Consider the following 21,919-nt stretch of genomic DNA (forward strand, 5'->3'; position numbering starts at 1 on the left):
CAGACAGTATATTTTGGGAGACAGAAGCCCATGCGGAGTGGATTTGGGAAGAGAGTGGATTTGGGCAGAGTGTGGATTTGGGCAGAGAACGTGGATTTCCCCAGAACGTGTTTGTAGACGGCCGGTGTGAGTTCGGGAATAAAGAATTGCTATTTGAATCTACAAGCTGTGTGGAGATTCGTGATTTGTGCCCAGCCAGAGACTGCGGCAGAGTTTGGCATTGAGTTTATTCTCAAGAGCCCCTCTTCCAGGTCATGCCCCATCCACCTCTTTGCGAACTCCATTCAGAATTTCAGAGGGAAGTGTGACAGTCATCAGTTCCATTGCTGCCATGAGAGATTCCTGGTCACCTTCCTTTCACTTTCAGAGTCAGTCTTCAGGGTGCTACCAGCATCTCACTGTTTTTCTGATGCGCACTTGTGAATCTACTTTTGGCAGATGGATAGCTATTTCCCCCTTGAAGTTGCTACTGTGTACTTTGTTTTTTGTAACTTTTTACTCTCTTTTTCCTTTAAGTTACTGTCCTAGAGGGAGTCAGCATGAATTCTTGACTTTGGACATACCCTTGAATCTTCTAGCTACATGCCACTGGACAAATAAAAATGCCTGATGCATATAGGCTTTCTAGTAAATCATAATGTTTTCACTCTCTGGTCTCTGACCTCCATTCCTCCTTCTAAAATCCTTTTTGGAAGCAAGTATGTATTACATAACTCAATTGTCACCTTCTCTATAAAACTTCCCTTCAGACTCTCCCCAGTTCCTGTTTCCTTATCATAATTTATCACTTTCTTTCTTTGCCTCCCTATTGCAGGATTTCTTCTTCCTGATACAGCACTTTTCATATGATATTGTAGCGATTTGCTTATTTCTCTGTCTACTAGGTTAAGCCAGGAGTTCCTGAGGACCAATACTTCATGTCCCGAGGCTCAGTATGCCCAACATCGAGCATGGGCAGTTCGTTCTTGCTGAAAGCATGGAGGCAGCTGGGGCTGCCTGGCTCCTGCACACACTGTGCATGGGGAAACCCTCCACCAAGCCTGCTGGACTGAAGGTGCCAGGGAAGCTGGTTGGGCCCAAAGGTTGTGAGAATAGCCTGGAGCTGGGGACAAAGAAGATGTGGCGGTGAGAGAGGGCCTCAGCCAGCAGGGCTGGGGGGCAGGTGGGGCGGAAGAAAGAAAGTCATGGGAAGGGCGTGGGTTCTGGGGGAGAAAGTAGTTGGCAGTGGGTGGAGAGAAGGATGGATGCTAAATGAGTAAAGCTAGGTTGGAGGAGGAGACTAAATGGGGAGTGGTCTGGCAGAGGCTGAAGGTTGGGGGTTCCATCACTTTTACTGATGCTTTATCCCAAGGAATACTGGATTTCAGCTTTTGCACAGCCTCTTCTGACATCCTCTCAAATCTTGTTTGTTATCCATAAAATGGGGTTACTCATTCATACCTCTCACCCAGGGACACTCCTGGTGAGAGTTAAATGCAGCAATGTAACATGAAAAACCGTGGTGAGCAAGAGGGCTGCATCTCCAGAAGAGGAAGCCAGCTCTGAGTCTTAAACTGCTTGCCCAGGGGTGGGGAGTCAGCGCACAGCTGGGACCAGAACCCAGGTGCTGGTCCTAGTCAAGGCTCTCTCCCATCACATCAGCTGTCCCCAGGGGAAGTGAGGAATACTGGAGTTTCAGCAACATGAAGGAATTCTTCCTACACTTGCACACAAAGCCCACACTCACGTCCAGCTCTGAGGCAAGCCAGTTGGATGCTGAGACACAGGAAACAACCAAGCTATGAAGTAAACTGATCCAAGTGCTGAAAAGATAATTTGTCCAAAACCAGACCCCTGGTGAAGCTTCATTGTGTTATTTATTAGCTAAGAGCAGGAGTATGTGGAAACGCAGTGGTGCTGGGGCCATTAACAGAGGATCGCTAAGGTCATTACTGACTCAAATATCAAGAGTGAAGGGCTTTTACTCCCTAGAACTTCCAGCCCTTTTTCTGGGCTGGGTTTTTCTTATATGAAATCAGTCAACTTTGGGAATAATCTTTGCATTCATATTTCTCAGGAAGGACAGAAGGAAGGAAAGAGGCACATGGCAGCCTCTCCCACAGGGGACTGGGGAGAGGTGCTTTCTACCTTGATCAGTTTCCTTTGGAGGCAGCACATGGAGGACCACACAGTTGCTCATCCAGCAACCCTGAAAACCTTGCCAGCAGGATCTGAACTTGGGAGAAGCCCTTCCCAACACCAGAAGGCAAAGGCAGCTTTTCCCTGAGGAAAGAGACAGGCTCAGAGTGCACATAGCTGTGGCCCTTCAAGCCCAGAAGACCGCTGGCCTTTGGCAAGACAACAAGCTAGGCTGGCTGGCCCTTGGGGCACATCAGCACAGAACCAAGAGCACCCCCTGCAACATCTGTTCTTGTTTCCCAAACACACCAAGCCGCAATGCCCTCATCTGTAAGATCAGGAGACACTGGATCAGGCCCCAGGCCTGTCTTGAGACCAGCTATAGTATTAGCCCTCGGGCTATTTGTTACAACAGTAGAGGATGCTTTGGAAAGATACCAAGAAACAGTATCAGGTTTGCTCTGGAAAGAGGACTGAGGGATGGCAAAAGGCATTGCAAGGAAATCTTCCAATGTACATTGATTTTTTTCTTCCTTTTGAATTCTGGGTTTAATGTGTGTAGTTAACTCTTCAATCATAACTAAAATAATTCACATTTAATGTAAGATGAACAGCAAGTAGAGATTTAAGGGGCCTACCCCAGTCTGATTGAATCAGAATATCTAGAGAAGAAATGAGGCAGTCATTTTTAACCAGTTCTCTAAAGGTAGTTCTGATTCCAGGTTCAAGAACCACTGCCCTCAAGGACAACTCTTGCCTCTCCACTCAGGACCCCTGTTCTGTTGGTAAGAAAACTGAGCTCCAAGTGGGGTTCAGACTGGGCCAAATCACACAGCTGCTTAAAAACAGAACAAGTAGAATCCAGGTTTCCAAATGCCCAGATTTCAATAACATGAGCACCATCACCCTCAGCTCACTGCAGCCTCCCACATCTTTTTCTCTTCTCTGTATGAGGAAGACTTTTCTTGTCCCAGGCCCTTTGCCCATCAAAACCTCTCCTTTCTTCAGTCCAACCTGGTACAGAGTGATACTATATTAAAGTGGCCACTAATGTGTTAATGAGTCACCTCATGAAGGTATCTATCTGGAAACATCTGCAATAAACTACTGTGCTTTCCTTCTGTGAAGTGATGGTCAACAGGATACCCGCTTTCCCCAAATTCTATCCTGGAAGGCTGAGGAATAAAAGCACTGGACTGAAGTCCCTAAGCCTGGGTTCCAAGGTTTACCCTGTTGAAGTCACTCCCCAGCCCACCCCCTCTCTCTTTCTCTTTGAATCATTTCCTACATCTGAGAAATGAGAGCACTAGATTGAAGAGATTCAAAGGTCCTCTTTGTTTCTTAAAATTCTATTATCTGATCCCTGCCTATATTGTTCTTTTCTGTTTAAATCTATGTTTTAAACACGGTCACTGGATGATATCATTGTGCTTTTGGAAAATAATTCCTGGTATCACTGGAACTTTTTTTGGCTGTGAGTGCTGAGGGGATGATTTAAAACATTTCAGGACAGCAAAGGGTACCATTCAGGGCAATTTCAATTTTGATTGAAGAAAAATTCAAAATTTCAATTTTGATTTGAAGAAAAATTCAAAATTTCAATTTTGAAGAAAGAGAAATAGCAACCAAGCAGAAATTAAGATGAGAAAATAGCCTATTAGAATTGCAGAGGACCAAGCAGTCAAGCTGCACTTTGGCACAGATATACCTAACCTCTAGAGATTACTGCTCCTGCTAAGGGAGGAAAGTAAGATATCTGTTGGAGAAAAGAGTGGTGAAGAAGAGGTTCTGTTTTTCATTCTTTGCAGGTTCCACTGTACCAACTGGAGAGGAGTTTTGATTTAAGACTTCTCTCCTGCTAATATGCAGGTGTTCCTGAGGGAGCAATACTTTTAATTCTTATCAGCCATACACCCCTGAGTGTGTATGAAGCTATCAAATCTTTTCATGAGCAGATTTTTAAAAATGTGATAATATAAACAGAACGTAAAATTTATCATCTTAATCACTTTAAGTGCACAGTTCTGTGGCATTTAGTAGGTTCACATTATTGTATAACCTTCACCACTATTCATCTCCACAGCTTTCTCATCTTCCCTGTATGCAACTCCATACCCCATGAACACTACCCCTCATTCCTCTTCCCACTCACCCCTGAAAATAACCATTCTGCTTTCTGTCTTTAGGAATTTGATGACTCTCACATAAGTAGAATCAGCATTTATCCATTTATCTTTTTTTTTTTTTGTTGTTGTTGTGCTGGGGATTGAACCCAGGGCCTTGTGCATGCAAAATGAGCACTCTACCAACTGAGCTATATCCCCAGGCCCCTATTTATCTTTTTACAATTGACATATTTCACTTCACATTGTGTTTTCAGGTTCATTCATGCTTTAGCATATGTCAGAATTTTCTTCCTCAAAAAGGCTGAATAATATGTAGATGATTTGCATTAATATTATATTGTTATATTAATATTATATATTCATGTATATAATTATAATATCCATATAGCTTTGAGCACCAGGAACATGACTCTAGTCACTTCAGGATTAGGTGAGTGGTAAAAGAGACCATTCAGTGTAAATTCAGTTTTGATCAGAAGAAGAGTAGTTTCAGATTTCTTCCAAAGAAAAGGAAAAGGAAATATAATATCTATTATATATAATATATATTATATATATATATTTCCATATATATATGGAAAAGATATATATATACACATAGCACATATTGCTCATCCATTCATTCATTCATCCATGGATGGGCACTTAGGCTGCTTCTGTCTTTGGCTGTTGTGAATAGTCCTGCTATGAACTTGGGTGTATACATATCTACTGGTGTTCCTGTCACGTGCATGTGTTGACAGGAGTAGGAAGATGTATTTGGCAGGTTGGGTCATTGAGGACAAACTCCTCAAGTTCAGGGTTTCACACAGTCTTCCATTGAGGGGTTCCTCATTGCTGTGGACCTGGTCATTCCCTGACCCTTCCAATAGCAGGTGGACCACCCCTTCCAACTCTCCCCCTCCAACTCCCCACCCCTGCCCCCCCTCCACACACACATACAGATTCTCCTTTCTTCCCAGCACAGCTCGGTAGCTCTGTGGAATATTTTCTCCTCACAGTGCTGCACCTTCCTGGTCCCCAGCTGAGGACACTTATGCGTGACTCAAACCCATGTAAATAAGCACATCTCCCAAAGTCTTTTTAATGACCTTCAAAATTGGAAAGAATTTAATTGGAGGGTATGGGAACATCTACTGGAGTTGGATTTTAAAGGTTACCAAAACATTTCTGAACAATGTGTTGAATAGACAAGACTGAAACTGTGGTTTAGTTTCCTGAAAAGAATTCCTGACAGGCTTATTTATTACAAAGCTCTTGATATCGCTGAGGGCAAGTGGAAAAAAAAAAAAAAAAAGACAAGTGTTTCAAATATATATGTGGCTTTGGCACTAATTTATTTGTTATCTTTGAGAGGAAAAAGAAGGGGAAAAAAGCCAAATCAGAATTCTGGGTCATCATGCCCCAAGCTGAGTCCCTAGGATTGAATGGATTTCCACTTCATTTTTTTCCTGGGTTTTTCAAGGTTATCAATTAATTCTGAGGGCAAGCCTTGTTTCTTATTTGCAAGAATAACAGTTTCTTGTGAGAATGAAACAAATAAGCAAATGCCCAGAATTGTCCTGGGCATTTTGTTTTGCTCTCTGCAAACCCTGCTTGGAAGAAGGTCCCATTTTCAACGCCTGGCAAACCTGCCCCGGCTCTTCTCACAGTCCCATTTTGTGGCTATGGGGAGGAGAGATGTTTTCCATAACATTCCTCTTTCAAGGGAGCCACCATCACCTTCCTGAGGACTGCCATGGTTCAATGTGAATATCAGATCTGGACAAGGTATTTCCACCCCAGAAAGAAGCCAGGATGCTTCTCAAGTTTGGGGACCATAACAACAATAATCTAATAATAATCATCTCAGCTAACACTTATTCAGCACAAGGTGGCAAAACCCTCCTCTAAATCAACATTTACCCACCTCACCAGTTGAACTCTGGTCCCTTCCCGCTACCTGATCTTTTAAATAGAACAGAAGCTGCAGCAACATCTTGTGTTAAGAAGCCTCTGGATCTCAGTGACTCAGCAATGGGGCAGAACCGACTGGACAGTGACATGATTTTTAAATGGTCATTCACCTTCCAACTTCCCAACAGTTGCCAAGAGACTTGGCTGCAGTCTCACATTCTGTCTCCCTTAATGCAGGGGTCCTCCTGCCTGGTTTCTACACAAAGACCACCTCCAGGAAACCTGAGATTTATGTCCTGGAACCTCAGCTCTAGTGAATACTGACTTGCTTATTTGGATTTATTCATTGCTATCATTTGTTTGAGCTGACAATGGGGGCCAAGCACTTTACAGGCTTGGTCTTGTTCCACCTCTTGACAGCTGCATAATTTTACTGCCCATTTTATAAGTAGGGAAACTGAGGGTTTGAATGGGTAATTTTTCAAGAACACACAGAGAGTGGTGGAACACTTTGGAATTTCTTTGCCTATTGAGGAGCCTTTTGGTTTTTGAGACAGGGTATCACTATGTTGCCTCGAACCCCTCAGCTCAAGTGATCCTCCCACCTCAGCACCCCAGTGTTGGGATTACAGGCCTGTAGCACTGTGCCCAGCAGAGAAGCTCTTTAACTTACTGACAATCTCCCCTTTCTCAAATTAGACATGTCAGACCTGAACTAAAAAACTAACCCACGCGACATGTGGATGACTCCTTTACACACACCTGCTCCCCAGCCTTTGTCTGATAAGCCCCTGGACAGACACATCAAGTCTTCTAGCATAGCAGTTTGAGTCTGGGAGCGGACCATGCTTCAGGCTGTGAATGTTTGTGGGCATCGCACCTCACTCAGGGCTACCAGGGAGCATGAGGGAATCGTATTATCAAATGGCATCTGGATTTTATTCCATTTTACACAAATCCTCATTGTTCATGCGTGAACCTAACTTGGGAAAAGGAGACTGGGACTTGGGCTATTCAGCAAACAGACAATTTCCTTTGGGTTTTCTAAACTCTGTCAAGCTAAGCACTATGGGTTCTTGTTCCTTGCCTCTCAGCTATCCCCAGGGGGCGGGGGGGAGGAGAGCTGAGAGCTGTCAGAGATACCAACCAGGAGGAACTGGGGGAAGCACAGTATTTGTCTATCTTTCCAGAATCAGACAGAGGTCTTCACAGGGTCCCCCAATCCGTGCAATCAATTACAGGTGGGGTAGGGACAGAGGGTTCCTCTTCTTCCCAGCTCAGGTGTATTTGAGTTGGTATAATGTTTATGATGCCCAGAATGTAAAATATGAAACTAGATGCACATTGCTGAAGACAGACTGAGGAAACAATATCATAAAGAAGTTAGGCAACTCAAGCCCACTAGACAAATTACATCCATCTCATGAGGAGGACAAGGTACTGCTTTTGAGAAACAGACCAAACAGCCAGGCCCAAAGATCCTGAGGTCACACAGTGCTTCTGCTCCTGCAGGAGCCAGGCTCAGCCTGAAAACCTCCTCCTGGCTGCACAGATAAATGGCCAAAGGAAACCTTAACCAGGCAGTTTTAGAAATCTTATCCAAGCAGTTTCACACCAAAGGCTAAAAGGCAGGTTGATCTTCCTTTCAATCTGGCCAATAAACAAGTGACAATCAGATAGGTGACACAGCTAGGAAGAGGGCCTCATGGGGCTCCAGAGGGGATTTTCCCCTGCTCTTGCTCCCTGCTGGTCTCCACTGGTGAGCAGTGGTTATAGAAGACATTCGGGGTGGTACAGCCTGCTGGAGCCTGCACATCTTACAATCACCCCACAGAATGTCTGAACAATGCATGAAACAAACAGGGCCAAACCTGGGGGAAAGTCAGACTTGTATACACACCCAGACCCTTGCTGGTTTGAGATATTCAGGAGATCTGGCCTCCAAGTGAAGAAGCCCTTCTCCAGGGTTTCTCAGAGAAAACCACCCAGGAGTGTCAGGGTCTCTTTGATGGCCTCAAAGCTGGGAGAAAGGTGAAGAATCCTGATGTCTTACATACTGGCCAGCAAAGCAAGAGAGCATTTGGCTTTTATTTTTTATAGTAGCTTAGAGTTGTGTGTGTATAGCTGATGTCTCAGGCCAAGTGAAGAACGGTGTCATCGGTGGTGTGGCTTTATCGCACACAGCTCTGTGAAGCAGGCAGAGCAAAATGGCCATTGTGATCCTAAGAGGGTAGGAGGTGGAGATTCACGGAGGTGATGTGACTTGCCCAAAGACCATCCTTATAAATGGTAGATAAGGAACTCCAGTGAGGACTTCCGATCCCCCTTCTGATCCTTTGGTGTACTGTGCTTTTCACTCTGCCACAATGATAGCTGGCACCATGAACAAAATTGTCACTCTGGATTATCCACTGAGCAGACCTGGGAAAGGACTACATTATCCTCTGTAAGTTGAACATCTGGGAAGGAGCTACAGTGAGATAGTGAAGCCAGCCACTATTGGTTGTGAGATACTTCATGTTGTTTACGAGGGGAGTAGCCATGTCTGGCTTGCTTTGTGTCCCTGGAACCTGTGCCAGTGCCTGGTGTAACAGCTATTTGTGGAGGGAGAGAGGGGAGAGGGAGGGAGGGAGGGAGGGAGGGATTTGGTGTGGCTTTCCTTGCACATCATTTCTTTGACCACAGCCTCCACTTCTTTCACTGGGCTCTTGCTTCCTGGCCCTGGTCTTATCTTTTTATAAATTCCCCTTGCTGTCTCTGTATCTGGACTTCTGGAGTCATCCCTTCATGGAGTCATGCCACAGTCAAGACACCTGAACAAAGTTCTAATCCTGTCTCAATCACCTGCTAGAGATTTCTCTCTAGTTGTCTCTTTGTCATCCCACAAGTTGCATGTCCAAAGCCTGAAGTCCAGATCTCTCCTCAAAACTTTATCCCATCTTTCAGCTTCTCAGGCAGTGGCACTGCTGTTTCCCAACTCTCCTGTTTGAAAATTCATTTATCTTTTCCTTGTTTCACATTCAGTCAAGTGCTCATGACTTCTCCATTGATCTGTTGTTTCCTCTCCATCCCTAAGGGCTGAACAAGTGTAATGTCAAACTGACCTCCATCAGTCTCTCTCCTCCCACCCCCTTGGCTCCAGTCCAGTGTGCTCTGACCACTGCTGCCATTCCTCTCCAGCTCCAGCCCACCCTGACTCCTGATTTCCTACTACAGCTCCATGGAGCACCTCCTGCTGACCAACTGCTGGCATGCACTGCCTGCCCTTGCCAGTGCATTTCCTCATTATCAAGGGAGTATGCCAAGCTCAGCCCCACCCCAATCTAAAAGGTTGCTCCTTTTGCCAAGAATGCTTTCTTTCGTCTACCTTATTCAAATTCCTGCTGTGCACATGCTGTAATGGCACCATTCCAAAGAACTGGTCAATTTTATCACTTCAGGCCCATCTCTTCCTCATTTTCTGCCTGATGGGTCAATGTACTGATAATAAGGTAGAGTCACAGGGAACCCCCGTCTTACATCTGAGTCTGACCCGGTGCCCCAAGGCTGCATTTTCCCATGTTCATTAGTTCCTTTAAAGGACCAGATATCCTCAGGCACAGCAATGACTCCCAGTCCAGGGCAAGGCCTCTCTCTCTCTCAAAGTTGGATTTACTCTGGGGCTCAATCATCAATTTAGTTTTTGTCTCACAAATTTGTCTCACCAGAATTTGGATGGAGAGCCTACGGGTTGGAAGTGGGGAATGTGGAGATTCAAAGGGTAGAAAATATGGGTCCATTTGGAGTATATAGAAGACAGCTTTCTTTTTACAGATGCTAAACTATCTCATCAGGTTGTCAGCCTTGGACTCCATTTCACTTTAGTAAATACAAATAAAGCTACTGTCAAATGCCATCAACAATGTGAACTCTGCTTGTGTAGCCCACATTAGGGCTTAAAAACTCCTCCATATTTCAGCTTTCATGGAGGTGTCTGAATGAAAACTATCATTTAATCAATCATTTCCTTGCCACACAAAACGATAAGCACAAATGGATTTTAAAGTGTCAGAAAACAAGTTTTTGTTTACCAAACTACCCTCCCAGAGTTATGCTTAGTGACCTTAGAGAGAACACAGCTAAAAATCCCAGCAGCCAAGGGAAGGACTCAAAGGTACCCAGTGCGACACAGACTTACAACACGGCCAGATCATCCCAAGGAGTACACAATATAAATGCTTTATTGCCAGCACAGAGGTTTCTTTTTAAGTAAATTAAAAGAAATAAATCTTCATTTCACATTCTATATTGCAGTTCAAAGGTAACTAGTTGGTTAATGTGTATGTTCACTTGGACGCGCTACAGGAGAAGAGCAGGGCATTCAATGGAAGAACTCAGAAAGCCGGCATCTGTCAAGGCATCGGGCAGCTGAACGCACTTCCGTTTGTAAATAACAGCAAGGAGAGATTTCTTTAAAACATCATGAATACACGAGGGTTATAAATAGAAAAGTGGTGAAGGTAGAAAGCAGAAAAACGCTCAATACAGAAGGCTATATATACGTTTCCCATACTCCATATACTCTAGGTTATGTTTGGTACTTTTAAATAAATGATCTTCATCTAGGTTAGAGACTGGCTTGGAGGTGGCAGCTGGAAAGAGAAGGAGAGGAAGTTAACACACCAAACCAGGGGATTCACGGGAAAGCAGAGGAGCCAAGCTGGGAGAAGGAGGCTGGCCTGCTTCATGCCTCCTCCTCTGTAGGCTGAAGCTCACTTATTGAGGCAAGAATGGTGTGTGGATGAGCCGCTGGGTGTGAGAGGAGCTCTGGCAGAGCGTGGCCACTGTGGCACGCTGGCACTCTACAAATAGAGAACACCCTCAGGCTTGGCCAGGTTTTCCAAGGTTGCTGCCAATGGAATTAGGGCATGTAATTTGGGCATGACAGGCCTGAGAGACACCTGCAGCAACAGGAGGTACAGGTGCTGGTGCACTGGGATCTGGGGTGCAGAAGAAGCTATGGGTTGTGATTACAGAAATAGTTCACGTGATAAGAATTCTCAGCTAGTATTGGAAATCAAATTATTTCTGCAAGGAATCCAACCTGAGCAACTTCCCAAGCCTACTTGAATTGTTTTTTGGGTTGGTTTTAAGATAAGCTTTGGAAAAGATATTACTCACCAAAAACAAACACACAAACAAAAAAAACACTCCTTATTCCAGAACAACCAATAAAAGAATTACACACACACACACACACACACACACACACACACAATCTACAGCAAGCTCAGAAGCCATGAACTACACACAATGACCTCTCATCTGCATTGTCCTGATCTTATTTCACATGTGTTATATATGGATATAAAAAAACAAATTGGGTCAGGAAGATCCCAAGTTCTGACCATGAGAGTGTCTGAAGTGCACCAGCTCCTGGCCTTTCCAGGCTGGTCTGGCTCTTAACTAAAACCATTTTGTGTTTTGCTTTGAAGAAATGGATGACATGAAATGGTAATTTGGCTGCAAAACCTTGGAAAATTGTTCCCGGCCCAAACATCTGCCCCAAATGAGCTCAGCTGAGATCTCCTTGGAGGAGAGGGAGGGGTGGAAGAGCAGGGAGAACTGGAAGGAAGAAAATGAAGCTGGCACAAAGGCCACCTCTCTGGAGAGGGAAGTTCTCTGTGACAGCATCATGTTCTTTGCGACAGTAAGCAGCTTCCCTATTCTATTGGATGTGTCCCACAGCTTGTCCCCTTACCTCTGCCCCATCTTCCCCCATGCTTGCCTTCCCCCATGCTTGGTATCATTAAGGTGATCCCTTGCAGAATGCCTAGAAACCTGCCCAGCTGCTTTGTTTCAGTGGTGCAGTGACCTGCCTGCTACATGTCATCATCTCAACCTTTAAAGAAGGACCTTGGCTCGATTCTATTCCTGACAGCTGGGCCCTACAGAGAAAGCAGAGGGAGAGTGGTGTAGGCCGGCCATCGCCTTTCTTCTTGGCCTTCTTAGGAGTTCTTCTGGGGGATCTTTACTGTCACAGTCTTAACTTCTGAGTACTCGCGCAAGCCAAATTCTCCCCTGAAAAACAGAAATAAGCAGAATCAGATGCCAGAACCCAGGCAGTCATGGCAGGGTGGTGATGGTAGTTCTAGAAAAGATTCAGTTTGTCACTTGTGAACACCTAGAGATTTCAAATAAAAATTCCTAATGGATGGGACATCCAGGCCTTCCTCTGAGGAGCAGAGAGAGCCCTCATCTCATATGCAATCATCATTTCTCAAAAGATAATTTGCCTCCATAATACTACACAGAAACACAATGACTCCAGCTACTCAGAGAGCCAGACCCAGGGTTAGCTGTTGCCAGAGGGCATGCTCCTTCCTGGCTAAGCACCAGAGGCAGTGGCAGAACCAGGTTCCTAGTCTTCCAATGCCTTGGTCCTGTTCCTCCCTCAGGCACACTGGTTCCTCAGGATGTGGGTGGTGTGCTGTTCTTCCCCAAAGCCCTGCTCCTGCCTCTGCATACCCCCTGGATGTTTGGATGCTGGGCCTAGAGAGCTAGTCATTGCAACTGAAAGAAAAGGCTGAGATTCTCAGAGGAGGATCCTCTCTGCTATTCTAAATTCCTTTTCATTATTCCTTAGATTCAATAAACAGGGATGAAGACCTAAGAGCCCACCATGGAAATGCAGAAATCATTTGCAAAATCTTAAAAAAAAAAAAAAATCAGTAAGTACTGTCCATAGCCTCTCGGAATCCGAGGAAGGATTCAGGGAATAAAAATAACCAACTAAAAAGACATTGGGAACCATTAGTAAGCTTCCTCTTTAAGATTTTTTTTTTGCCCTCTTCCTCTGTGGGATCTGGGTCATAATCAAAGATTGCCAATTATTTTTCATTTACTGAGATATTATTATAGGTAGCCCTGTGCTGGGCTCAGGACAAGCAAAACTAAATAACTAGTCCCAGCCTCTGAAGAACTTGAGGTGATTGGGAGTAAGGAGGAGATATGAGTATGGTCACTCTGTAAGTGGAGACAGGGGACGCAGTCATTCCCAGTCCTCTGGACACTTGCCAGAAACCAAAGGGCAGGCATATAGTGAAGCCTGCTTACTGTAATGCTCCTTTTCTTCCACCTTGCCGTTTCCCCTCATTTTCACTTAAAAGTTGCCTTTTAAGAATTTTATTATAAAATCAACATTTTAAATTTTTCTTTAAAATATAGTAAGTTTTTTCCTCTCTTCTTTTTGAAGTCCTCCTTAGTGAGGTTTCTCCTGACAGCCCAGGGAAAGGCACTCCCCTCCTCTTCTGTTCCCTAGAGCGCTTTGCCATATCTCCACCATGATGTCACCACACTGGAAGAGCTTTGGGAGCACCTCTGTGTCCCCCTGAGCCAGAGCTCACTAACTTGCTTCCTGCCCCCACCACACATCATGGTCAGCCTACAGTGCCTGGCAGGGAGAAGGCACTCAATGTCTGTGAAAGGGAGAAAGGAAGAGGGGAGGTCTCATCCTATCGCCTTTTTTCCCAGTTCTGCCTTCTGGACATATGGTCTCCACCAGGAGAAAATAAAAGAACACTCAGACGTGTTTGAGTATGAAAGGATTAAGAAAAGCTCTCTTTCAAAATGGTCAGTTATTGCAACTGGGTTTTACAAGCGAGATTGGCAGTAAATAGTTCCTCCTGGTTCCTTTCAGGGATCTGATAGCCTTATACAGGGTCCAATCACTGCTGCTGATTCCTCTGAACCCTGAGGGCACCTGAATTTACAAGGCCCCCACCCTGGGACATCAGAGAGCAGTCCTGGAGAGCCTGGTAAGCATCCTGTTCTCTAGCCTCGCCTACAGGGTCATTCCATTTAGAGGAATGAGGAGCAACTGGGACTGCCCTACTCATTACAAGGTTCCCTCATTAACTCCATGCAGGCCTTGGGTCTCTGTGTTACCAGCTCAGCTTTGGCTCTCTCTGTAGCTTTCCCTGCCCTCAGGCAATTCTGAATTGTCTCTTCATCAAGGACATCATGTGTCTCCTGTTTGAAGTGAGGTTACTCCCTTCTCATTTCCTGGCTTGTGCGTGTGTGCACGCACTTGGGGCAGACCTTGAACCAACTTTCCTCCCACTTAGATCTCTAACTAGGTTGTGACAAATGTAAGGAAGTCTATGAAGTCAGAAACTCACAGTTGCTTTTGCACATGAATGTTGGATCCCACAGTGTTTGGGTGTATGAAGCAGTGGAAACCCTGCTAGTCTGGGAGTGTTTTTTCCTGGTTCCTGGGCAGGGATGGATTTCAACCCACTCCAAGAACAGATCTGTTGTCAAAAGAAGGACTTCCCAGGTGCTCAGGGCACCAAGGGAGCCCTCATAGAGCAGACAATGGAGGCCTCATAGAGCAAAGAACCCTCCCTGCAGCTGGAGTCAGTGGACAGAAATACTAATGCCTCTGCCATTAACTGGTGGAAGGACCCAATCAAGTCACCCTATTCTCTTGGTGCCCAGGCATCTTCCTGAAAGTCAGCATGTATAAGCAGCACCTGAGAAGCTTGTTGAAACTGTAGGTTCTTGACTTTCTGGGCACCAAAAATTCTGTTTCCAGTAGATCTGAGGGGGACCCAGGTGGTCATTTGACCCACACTTTGGGAAGCACTCACAAAGTCCTGAAGTTTGGACTCTTCCATTGTTTCACCATCTCTAGAATCTCTTTGCTGCACTTTAATTCCCTGGCACAAACAGTTCCATAGCTCAAAAGGAAGATCCTCACGGCTGCACAAGACAGGCATCTCACTGCTAAAGAGCCTCAATCTCTGTGAGGTCACTTTAACAGCTGTACAGCATAGGGCACACAAACATCTAGAAGCTCACTTGCCTGCTTCTCAACAGACTAGGTTACAGTCCCTAAGATAACCAAATGTGGCATACCCAGTGGTGAGGAAAAAAATTTGTCAAATTTTGGTGGCTCCCAGCAAGCCATTTTAGGAATCACTCAAATTCACCCATAATACAAGTAAGAATTCGCTTGGGCTATGTGTGTGTATACATATATATATTCTCCCTGCACTTTTATTTGGCTTGCAGCAGCATTTTTCAAAATGAGGTCCCAGACTACCTACATCAGAATCATTCCAGAAACTTTGTTAAAAATGCAGATCCCAGGCCCCAGCCCAGACCTACTGAATCAAAATCTCTGAGACTGGCTTCCAGATAAGGATGCTTAACAACCTCACCAGATTGTGTACATGCACACCAGAAGTCACCCGCACACACACACACACGCGCGCACGCACAACTTGATCAAGTTTCCCTATCATGCTTTTCATTTTCAAAGCCTGTGTTTATAGTTAGTAAAATGCTAAGGTTCATAGCTTTCTTTCAGTGTGTGACACATACTTTATAGCTTATGTTTTACCATCTTTCAGGGGGAGCTTAAATGAGAAAGGAAAGAAAAGGATGGGAAGGGAGAAACAGACAAAATTAGTTGGGCAGGCAGAACGAAGAGAAACATGGCTCAAGTCTCTGACCCCTGGGAAGAAAAGGCCAGCCCATCAGACAACCTGCAGAGGGCAGCCCTCCCCACAGCTCTCTGTGGGAGAACTCTGTGCTCCCCAACCCTCCCTGAAGCTTGTTTCTAGCAGTGTCACTTCCCTTCCGGCTCCTCGTGGGGATGGATATGGAGTCTACAGGTCATGAACAAAACAATTCTTCCAGATGGAAGGCTCAGTGGAATTTCTGGGGATATATCAAATGAGATGTAAACGTGCAGGTTCTTTTAATTGAAGTATTTCCTACCACTCTAGATAATTTAAGAAAGAGAGAATGCATTTGGGGATAAGTAGAGACAAAGAGCTAGGCCATTTATATAAGATGAAATGGGTCTCATCAAACAGCATCTTTTCTTATTTTTTCTCACTGCTGTGGGAAGGACACATCACTCCCATACCTAAAAGACAAGTAGAAAGAAGCTGCTCTTCTACTTCTTGGGCTACTGTTACATGTTCTGACACAGCCAAACAATCTTTTAGCAAGGGGACATTTCCAATGGGAATATGCTGGACTAGGATAATGTCACAAGCCTGGATTCTGGCAGGAGGCTTGCTCATGATGAAGGACAAGAGTTAGCCTGGGAGGCTCCATCAGCCAGCAACCATTTTTTACAAGTATATTTTATGCCAGTGATTCACCCTGTTAATGATCTGTAACAAAACAGTCAGTGCAAGCAGCATTCCCAGAGCCAGTGACGGCCCCAACGTTTCAGAGACTGGATGAAGACAGCTACAGAGGCAGGAAATGAAATAACAAGCAGGAATACATTTTGAAGCATAAAAGTGGAAAGTTAAGGCCACATGAGAGTGAAGAAGAGATACCTAGAGTATATAAGCTGAAGGAGTACCAGTGTGAACAGGATCTAGATCATTAATGGTTCTGGCTGGAAAGTCAGTGTGGGAACACTGAAGTCAGAAGCAAAGAATCCAAGGAGGAAAGTTCCCCCTGGCCCTATGAGAGACAGGTGGCATTTCCTGGGATTTAGGAAAACTTTTGCCGCACTTCCAAAGCAACAGGTTAGTAAAGAAAAAGAAGGAGCACCTACCTCTCACCTGCTTGAGCACTAATGGCAGCAGCTGACGCCTTCTAAAGGCTTGCCAGACACTGCTGGTGTCCAGCGTACTTAATGCCAACACTTAACCCTCATGACAAACCTCAAAACAGTGAGTCTAATCCTTATAGATGAGGACACTGGAGCTTGAGGAGATTGAGTAATTTGTGCAAGGTTGCATAGGTGGTAAGCAGTAGAGCCAGGACTCACATCTGAACAGTATGATTCTTGAAGTGCTCTTGGCCTCAAAGGTATCTCTATTTACAGGTGTAATCATTAGCTGCTAGAAGTATCAGCTCAAGTATCTGAAGCATGTAAACCTCTGTTCTAGTCTAAAGGGTTCGGTGCACAATCCTCAAGTCCCACACTTACTTTTCATAAGGTCTTTTACTCTTCCTCCACTGCTAGCCTTGCTTTACTGTGTTTTTCTCTCTCTCTCTCTCTCTCTCTCTCGGTACTGAGGACAGAACCAGGGGTGCTTTACCATTAAGCTTCATCCCCAGTCATTTTCATTTTGAGACAGGATCTTGCTAAGTTGATGAGAGTCTTGCTAAGTTGCTCAGACTGGTCTCAAACTTCCCATCCTCCTGCCTCAGCCTCTCCAGTTACTGGGATGCACCATATGGCTAACTACCTTCCAACCTTGAAAACATATTCCTCTCTCTCCATCAACACAAGTGTTCCTCTCCTAGAAAGGCAACTCAAATATCTATAATAAAGATCATATCTATATGCTTCTGTACTGAAATCCCCCTGGAGTCTAGTTTACTTCTGCTACAGTGCTATTTTTCAGGGCATTAGCATCTCAGAAGGATTGTCAGGCTCTTATCCTATCCCTAAAGAGTCCCTGTGTCTGGCCCTCATGCTTCCTTGGCTGGATCCACAGGAGTTAAGGGCATTCAGAGTCACTGAGACCTAGGCTGGAATATCAGATATGCCATCTACTATGTGACTTGATCAAGCTACTTAACTACTCTTCCCCTTAGCTCCTCTGTAATATAAGTAACGTAATGTATTTATCCCACAGAAACAACGTGAAAGTTGGATGAGACAATGTTAGAAAAGAAGTCAGCATCAAGCCAGATAAACAGCAGGCATTTAATTAATAACATCTGCTTTGGTGAATGTCCATCTGTCACCTGAGAGTTCATATGTTGGAACCTGATAAACCATGTGAGAGTCTTCAGAAGTTGGAACCTTTTGGAAGTGATTAAATCATGAGGGCTCCCTCAAGAATAGGAGTATGGAGGTTCTGAATGAGCTCCCTTGCCCATTCAGCCACACGTTGCCTCTAGAACCTTGAGCAATACATTTCTAATGCTTATAAATTATGTAGTCTAAGGCATTTAGTTTTAGTCGCTTGAATGAACTAAGACACCTATTATTGTTACAGTAAAATCCTTCAAACTGGTCTTCTTCTCTAGTGTCTGCCAAGACACCACACCCTCTATACTCCAGGTATCTTGGCCCTAAAATCTCTGGTAGCTTCTGGTTACCATGGAATTTCCTTTGAGATGTGATTTAAACCAACCTTTCCACTTGTACCTTCAGTAGGTCCCCCCTGTTGTTCCTATGCCCTAACCCTGTAATCCCAAACTCAAAGAACCTATCAGGACTGAGCAGGTGATAAGTGAGGGGACTGGGTAGGGGCAACAGGAATGGTGGCCAACATTCACCCCAGGAAGCAAGAGGAATGGTGGGAACATGGCAAGCTGCAGAGCTCACAGCTCTGGTGATTCTTTTGTGAGGGAACTGAAACAAAAAAGAAATCTACATTTCATGTGAAGCCTTCTCATGTTGGAGTGTTAGTTAAAGATTTGAAAACACCATGAAAGCAAAACATACATTTTTCTGGGCCAGATTTGGCCCTTGGGCTGCCGGTTGGTGAAAGCCTACTCCTAAAAGTTGAAATGTTATTTCCTCTGTGATGTCTTCTCTGACTCCACTAGACAAGACTGATTTTTCCTCCATATTTACAAGATGTCTGACATACTTCTCTAATAGCCCTATTAAATAGAATTACTGGTATATTAATTTTTCTTTGTCCCCACTTAGCATAAGGGAGTTGTGTCTTACTCACTCTTGTACCATGTAATACTTAGCTTATAGTAGTTTGTGCTCAACAAAGTGTTAGTTTAGTGAACAGAGGAGTGTCAGAAAATTCTACTATTTTTTGAGTGCTGTTCTAGGCCAACATTCAAAACCCCTGCATCTCTGCAGGCATCAGTAACTGTGACACTTACATTTCTCTCCCATTTCCAGACATTTTGAACCCTCCAAAAGGGCTCTGGGCATTTAAGGCATTGTAACAATTGATCCTAAAAGAAGAAAACATAGTACTGTTAGTATGAATTTTACGTGCAGAGAAATAATCCTATTAGCATGACACTTCTTTCAAAAGCTTTATTTTTTGTTTCTATTCTCCAGACAAAAACTTTATTTATAGTTTAAAATTTACTTTGATTTTCTTATCTTGCCAGTAAGAAGTGTATCCCTTCTCAAGCTAAAGTTCGGATATCCTTAGTATTCTCCATCCTTCCAGGGGATGTCTGTTTTACCCAGCCTCCTGGTAGCATAAGGCCCTGCTCTAGCCTGAATATAGTTTCCCCTAAGGGTTCAAGTGTCGAAAGCTTGGTCCCCAGGGTGGCCATTCTGGAAGACAGTGTGGAACCTTAAAGAGGTGCAGCCTAGTGGGAAGTCCTTGGGTCACTGTGGAGCTACCTCAGAAGGGTTTAAGGTAGTAGTTCTGTGCTCCCCCAGAGCTCTTACAAGTGTACAGCCTTTAGGTTGTTCTAAGATAGGGCCAAACACCTGAATTTTTCTCTCTTGTTTCCTGTCTGGCAATGTAATCTCTTCCTCCCACATGAGCTTCATCTGTCATGAAGTGACATAATCAAGTGTCCCTTCCATGCCATTTTAACTTTCAGCCTCAAGAAATGAGCTAAAGAACTTTTTTAAAAATAAAGTTAGTCTGTCTCAGGTTACTCATTATAGAAAAATGAAGTAACACAGGTGGAATTTGTTAGAGCCAGTACAATGAGATTGCTTCTGATCTTACCAAACAGTCCCAGCTTGCATTGCAGAAGACACTGTGAGGGCCTTGTTGATGTCATTAGTGAAGACAGCAGCTACAAGTCCAAAGTCCGAGTTATTGGCTCTTTCAATAACTTCATCCATAGTCTTAAACCTCAGAATTTCCTGTACAGGTCCAAAGATCTATAACAAAATAGTTTGACTCAATGAGGCTGCCATTCATTTACCTGTTTTCCCCATTTTAAAGCAAGTTTACTCTGCTTCTATTTTTTAAATGACTTTAGTTTAGCCCCATGAAACTGTACACTATCCCAAACTTCCCCAGAATAAGATTCTAACCTCAGACTTTCATATCCCCTCTCCCAACCTCCTTGCATCACTCAATTCCACTCTTATGTTCTTGGGGTGTGTTCTTTAGATGCAGAAGAGAAAGTGACATTCTCCCTGATCCCCCAAACAGTGTCTGGAGAACACTCCTCAAGAACTGAGAACTACTGCTCTGCACTACTAGCTGACCTGGACCAGGTCTCTCACCTCATAGACATGAGGTTACTTGGAAGTTTTCTTTGCTAGTTAACAGCCTAGTCCCTCATCCTCAGGGGAACTGAACTTCTTCCAGTGTATTACTGAGGTGAGAGACAGGCTATTATAATTATTTTGCTGGCTGATAACAGTTACACTCACATAGCACATCACCTGGTCTCCATGTTGCTTGCCTGCCTTTTGGTTTAACTTTTTCCTTGAAAGTGGGATTTTCATAGCCATGTTTATTGCCATTGTGAAATGTCCGAGTATAAAATACAAAGGACTAAAATTCTAAAACTGTCTACCAGAAATGCCCTAGAAACCATCCCAAGAAAGAGATGTGGCTTTTGTAAGTACTCTATACCTCCTCCTTGGCAATCCGCATGTCATCAGTGACGTTAGAAAACACCGTTGGCTCAATAAAAAACCCCTTTCGGCCCAGTCCTTTGCCTCCACATTCCAGTTTGGCGCCCTCAGCCACACCACTCTGGATGAGTTCCAGGATCTTGTTGTATTGTTTCTTATCAATCTACAAGAGAAATCACCTCATGACTCAGTAAAGCCGTCTATGAAAATGGAAACAAGCATGATTTTAAGAGCCTCTCATTTATGATTTTTGTTTTCAAAATTTCATCATATCTAATCAAATCATATGAAACTGGTATTATTTACCAACTTTTGACAAACTACAGAGTTGGTATGGTTCAATCCAATATATGGAGGATTCCAATAAGGTACTGCCCTGATGATTTGGCCTAATCTGAAGTACCAGGTGAAGATTTAGTAAATGGTTCAAAACAACAGAGACACTGGATAATTATTACTCATTATTATTAAGGAAAGATCAACTTCTATCACCAAATGAATGATTAAGCAAGTTGAATTGATACTAAAATCACAAAAATACCAAACAAATAGATAAGTTAATACACAGCCTTTTTTGATATTGTCACATACCAAATTCAGTAGAATTACTGGGGTTTATTTTTAAAGGAATTCCTATTGTGCCTTTAGAGGAGAGGATTAAAATTAAAGAGTTTGGGCAAACTTCTTTAGTCCAGAAAAATGGTCAGTTTTACCCCCCACCAACACTGATAGTCATCATTCAGTTATTATGGTAAATAATATAAAAACCTATATTCATCTGAGTTTGAACTGCTCAGCTATAACATCATCTTTCTCCAGTGGTCACCAAATTGAGATGACATTGTCCTTAACAGGAAAATTCATGCTCTGGTGGCCCAGATGAGAACTGGTTCAGATACCCTTCTACAAATTCTCAGACCCTGTATACAGATTAAAATCACGGTTCCATTTCCAAATAGATCATGATGGTTATAGTTAGCCTGTTCAGGAGGGACATTCATGGCCTTCCCCACTCTACCACAATGTGTGATGCAATCAGAGTAAGAGATAACCCAACAGTCGGGAGGAAAGTAAGCCAGTCCTTCATTCCAACACATTTGCAAGCTTCAAGTGATCTCTGCAGACTAGCACAGGGTGAAGGAGAGAATCCTTGGCATCTGGTAAAGGATAAATGGCTCTGGGAAGGAGAGCCACCCTCCTTGAGTGTGGCATCTGTAGGATGTCATGAAGCATAGCAGTTAGGAGGACTGCAACTCAGTTTTAGGGTCAAGATTCACCTTGTCAT

General features: G+C 44.0%; 1 protein-coding gene across 1 annotated transcript in view; it reads right to left on the minus strand.

Annotated features, from left to right (window-relative positions):
- Positions 1-10,342: 10,342 nt before the first annotated feature.
- The window catches only part of Aldh1a2 (aldehyde dehydrogenase 1 family member A2), a 96,019-nt gene continuing 84,442 nt past the window's right edge, over positions 10,343-21,919 (minus strand). Inside the window, exons 10-13 of the mRNA XM_076850854.2 lie at positions 20,633-20,797; positions 19,769-19,926; positions 18,954-19,028; positions 10,343-12,200 (exon numbers count right to left, since the gene is read on the minus strand). Coding sequence (XP_076706969.1) covers positions 12,128-12,200; positions 18,954-19,028; positions 19,769-19,926; positions 20,633-20,797 — 471 coding nt within the window. The 3' untranslated portion in view covers positions 10,343-12,127. The remainder of the gene's footprint in view (positions 12,201-18,953; positions 19,029-19,768; positions 19,927-20,632; positions 20,798-21,919) is intronic.

This window comes from Callospermophilus lateralis, chromosome 3, assembly GCF_048772815.1.
Source record: "Callospermophilus lateralis isolate mCalLat2 chromosome 3, mCalLat2.hap1, whole genome shotgun sequence".
Lineage (NCBI taxonomy): Eukaryota > Metazoa > Chordata > Mammalia > Rodentia > Sciuridae > Callospermophilus > Callospermophilus lateralis.